The 4,330-nt window shown below is 40.5% G+C and overlaps 1 protein-coding gene across 3 annotated transcripts; it reads right to left on the bottom strand.

Moving 5' to 3' along the window:
• Window positions 1-220: 220 nt before the first annotated feature.
• Window positions 221-4,330, bottom strand: echdc1 (enoyl CoA hydratase domain containing 1). Of its 3 annotated transcripts, none has more exons than XM_052619473.1 (6): window positions 4,078-4,328; window positions 3,744-3,967; window positions 2,972-3,114; window positions 2,686-2,738; window positions 1,785-1,865; window positions 221-1,546 (listed from the first exon to the last, which is right to left on the bottom strand). In XM_052619473.1, exons 2-6 carry the CDS (start codon window positions 3,958-3,960, stop codon window positions 1,138-1,140), a joined length of 903 nt encoding a protein of 300 aa, XP_052475433.1. In that variant the 5' UTR covers window positions 3,961-3,967; window positions 4,078-4,328; the 3' UTR covers window positions 221-1,137. The 3 variants fall into 3 exon arrangements, with proteins under 3 accessions (XP_052475433.1, XP_052475432.1, XP_052475434.1); XM_052619472.1 differs by having other exon boundaries at window positions 3,744-3,970; window positions 4,095-4,328; XM_052619474.1 differs by having other exon boundaries at window positions 1,785-1,890; window positions 2,723-2,738; window positions 3,744-4,330.

Raw genomic sequence — 4,330 nt, 5'->3', positions numbered from 1 at the left:
TCATGACAGAAAATCACACAATGCAGCAGAGGTGTACAGAGAACCTCAAAACCATTCTTGAGAAGAGATCCCTCACAGTGAAAATGACTCCATTATAATTACCCAGTCAAAAACAACTTGATTTTAAGAGAACTTGACTCATACTGAATGAAGGCTTGGAGATACACAAGTCCTCAACCCCCTACAGAAAAACGCCAGTGAAAAACAAGAAACGGTTGAATTGTACAATTTACAAATTCTATTTTCTAAAATCAAAATAAAACTCAACATTGCAATAAATGAAGGTCGACAAAACAGCATCTTAAACGTCTACAAACACTGACATCTCAGTTAAGCACAAATACTGTAAAAGGGCATAGAAGTAAACCAATCTCCTTCAAGGTCTACACCATGTCCTCATCCCAAACGACTCAAAATCTGCCGACTAAAACAATTATGAGCCAAAGTCTGACCAATAAAAGATGACACATTGTTACATTTAATGACCCCTTAACAGATTCACAATTACCTGCTAATGCGCTCACATTTGTGTAAAGTAGCCTTGTTGACTAGTTCAGGTGTGTAAAAACACACAAGATCGATTATCTTCAATGCCCTGTAGTTGGCGATATCACTTCTTTTGCAGCAGAAATAAACCGCTGCACAAAAAGTTAGGTACTGTACCATGCCAAGTGTAGTGGAGTACAGTGTGCATACTGTATGCTTATTCAAACATTTTATCAAGTAGAGAGTTGCTAATATATTTGATACTCAAGTACCAATGCAAGTGATTTCTTTAAAGGTCCACAATGAGTCATGTGGATGCAGGACCATTCAGAATGTGAACATCGTGTTTGATTCACCCTGGATTCATGAATTTTAATTAGGCCTAGCTGATCCTGCTTTATTTTCCCCTCAGGTTTATCCTTTATGAAGAAAAAAAGACAACTTTAAAGTACTGCATTAATATACATAGATTCTTGCAAACACAAAACTTTGAAAGATACAGCATTCAGATGTTAAGATACTAATGTGCACATGAGCAAGCTCCGCAAAACAATCCAGGAACTTTTCTGTAACTTCTACTGATCTGAAAATATAAGGTTCTTCAAGCACATTTGAAACAGTTTTAATGGTTAGCAGCGATGATGACTGCAGTCACTTATGTTTAGGTTTTAAAGCCAGAGCCTCGAGATTGGCCGGACCGCCCCATACTGTCCCAAACACACTTCTCTCGGTCTGAAGGGCTTGGTCCAGGGGAAGCTCTCTTCCTGAGACCACCACCCTCTTCACCGCCTGGATCACTGGAGCCGGGCCCTGAATCAACGGACCCAGCCACCGCTCGGCCTGACACAGAGCTTCTCCCTCGCCAGACGAACAATGGAGCACCTCATCAACCAGTCCCATCTGTTTTCCAGTGTCTGGATCCACTTTTCTAGCGCCGCTCAGCAGTTTCAAGGCATTCTGGCTGCCAACGATACGAACCAGTCTTGCAGCTCCTCCCCATCCAGGAACCAAACCCATGTGCTTATGGACGAACTGGATAACAGCATCAGACGTCATCAACCTGGAAATGGAAATAAGCTTCTGTTCCAACAGGGTGATCAAGGAGAGCTCAAAGGGGTCATATCAGGAGGAACTCAACTTTCCCTTCATCAAAATGGCTTATTGAAACGTATATAACTCAACCTCCAAAACTGTTTTTGTGGTACAAGATACATTTTGCAACATGATACGTGTACTGCACAGAATTAATAATATTAGGAATAATAAAATGACTCATTTAAACCCTTGTGTGTTAGTACCTGAAGTCGCAGGCAGTGGTGAGTTCTGCTCCTCCACCCAGCGCTCGTCCCTCCACCAGGGCCACGGAGATGAGCGGCAGCCTGCCGGAAACATCACCACAGGACACTGGAGACATCACACCCATGTCTTTCTGCTTCATCATATTCTACACACTACAGACGGTAACTGTGTCCAAAATCACCCTTGTGTACATCACAATTTGTGATGCACTTTTAAAATGAAAGATGTTTACTAGCATCTGTGGCTTTAACATCAATGGAAGCAGCACACTGGTTCATTACAGTGGACTTCAACAACTATTCCCTGACAGGTTCTTTGAGAAACCAAAAATGGCTCTTCTGTGGCATCACTGCAAACACCTGCTTTTGGGATCCTATATTTTTGAGAGTGTGAGTTATCAAAATCATAGTGGAAATTAGTGAATGCACTTATTCAATCCCATAATGCACTGCAAAATGACTGTATGACCAATGTCCAAAATCCCAAATCCACTGTGACGATGTTTTTGTTTTGTCTGATAAACACTCATGCAGGTACGCTGCATATATATATATATATATATATATATATATATATATATATATATATATATATATATATATATATATATATATATATATATATATATATGCACACACACACACACACACACACACGAAGTAATAATAGTAGAAAAGTAAAATGTTACATTTGAAAGATAAGCTTCATTTGTATAATGAATAAAGTAATTAATGTAAGTACAGCCATTTTTGCCGATTCCCAAAAGGAGGATCAGGAGCTGAATTTAATGGTGCGGCAAAGATTCTCTACGTTCTTCTCATTTTGTTTAAAATGATTTCCTGATATTGAGCCCTGGTGTGTTGATCGCTCTGATCTGCTCGTTTCTTCAGAAAGACCAACCTCAGGAGTCTTGTGAGAGTGTTCTGCATGAACTCACACATCTTCATGCCGTCCTGAAAAACACATCCATCATTATATCAGCTGGGAACAGTGTTCTGTCGTTCAGTCTGATGTTCTTGTAAGTCTCACTGAGGTCCCCTTACAACGATAGTAATGTTAGACACGGTTTTATTTTAGTTCTGAAAACTACAATATGTTTTCTGAGTATGGTTCACTTTTTTATCTTAAGTGATAGTGTAATGACAATGTGACTTCCTGTGATAAAGGGTCTAAGAGAGATCCTCACGTGTGGGTTAGCGATGGCTCTGACTGCACTGAGGTCTGATCCAGAGCAGAAGGTCCCCGCAGCTCCCTGCACAATCACAGCTCTCCCTTCTGTCCAGGTCTCCAGTTCACACAGACGCTGCTCCAGGTCAAGCATCATGCTGCCTGCAGAACACAGGCAAAACAACACAATTCAGTTATCAAGACTATTCATCATGTATCATGCCTTTACGATTGCATTCACTTTTTCAGATTTATGTCCAGATTTTATTTTACTGTTTAACTCCAGATCCAGACGATCAATCTTAAAATATGAAAGTACAAAAAAAACATAAATTACTACATTTAAAAACCTAGAATTTTCTCACAGCAAGAATGAAATCAACATAAATCAATGAGTTTAATTTATAGTGTGTAAAAATATGGCAACAGTTACACCACACGCATCCGTTTTTGCCCAACATTTTTTTTTTTTTTTTCTAATGAAAAATTTGAGATGAAATATGAGTTATGTCATGCGTGAAGAAAATTAAGGTACATTTTATGAGCGGACAAACTTTTGTTATTGTGCACCATTTCCAATCAAACTGTTATTTTGTCAAATTATGCAAAAAATAATTAATGTATTTATAATATAATTATAAAATATTATAGAAATAACATTTGACCGATATTAGTTTAGTATAGAGCACCGTAGCAAGACAGCACTCTGCTATTTCATTCCAAACGTTTCATATTTTCACCACTAAGTTTTTAATGATAACTGATCCAGACAGAGTGCAGTGCCCGAGGACCTGAGAGCGCGTTCCTGCGCGCGGGGTTGTTGAGCGTGAGCAGCGCAACGCCCGAGTCCCGCTGCTTCCGGAGCTCCACGGATCCTCCCGGGAAAGCCTGCAGCTTCTCCCTGATTCCCTCGGTAGCTGAGCCGCTCGTGTGGCTGCAGACGGCTCGGTGCTGCTGAAGGATCCTCGCCACGGAGCCGCGGAACCGAGCAGCTCCACACACACTCATGCTGCTGCTGCTGCTGTGTGTGTGTGTGTGTGTGTGTGCAGCACAGGACAGTGTCTGAAGTAAACACGCACTCTCTATAATCAAACTGCAATAGAAGACTTCAAATGATTGAATTACATTAGAATGCACAGTACTTTGTATTTTATATTGTGCTGTTTTTAATGCATCTACTTGACCTGTCTCGAGCCGTCGGAGTAACTTTAAAAACCGTCCTGAAAGAAACAAAGTATTGATATCTAGATCCCGCCTTCTTTCACCGCGCACTCCTGGATAAAGCTACTGTAAAGCTACTGCTATTTGCACTCAGAGTGTTGAAGAAATTCACAAATGTATGAAAGCAGACGGAATTCCCACCAGATATACCGAGGGG

Source organism: Carassius gibelio, chromosome A16 (assembly GCF_023724105.1).
Source record: "Carassius gibelio isolate Cgi1373 ecotype wild population from Czech Republic chromosome A16, carGib1.2-hapl.c, whole genome shotgun sequence".
NCBI classification, from domain to species: domain Eukaryota; kingdom Metazoa; phylum Chordata; class Actinopteri; order Cypriniformes; family Cyprinidae; genus Carassius; species Carassius gibelio.
Note: the sequence above shows the minus strand (reverse complement) of the source record. Positions and strands in the feature narration are given on the sequence as shown.

Excerpts from the sequence above, each read along its gene's own strand:
- echdc1 (XM_052619473.1), bottom strand. The coding sequence starts at position 3,960 with ATGAGTGTGTGTGGAGCTGCTCGGTTCCGCGGCTCCGTGGCGAGGATC. Across the intron at positions 2,739-2,971 it reads GAGCCATCGCTAACCCACAC|GACGGCATGAAGATGTGTGA; the intron begins GTGAGGATCTCT and ends TGTGTTTTTCAG. Across the intron at positions 1,547-1,784 it reads ACCACTGCCTGCGACTTCAG|GTTGATGACGTCTGATGCTG; the intron begins GTACTAACACAC and ends TTCCATTTCCAG.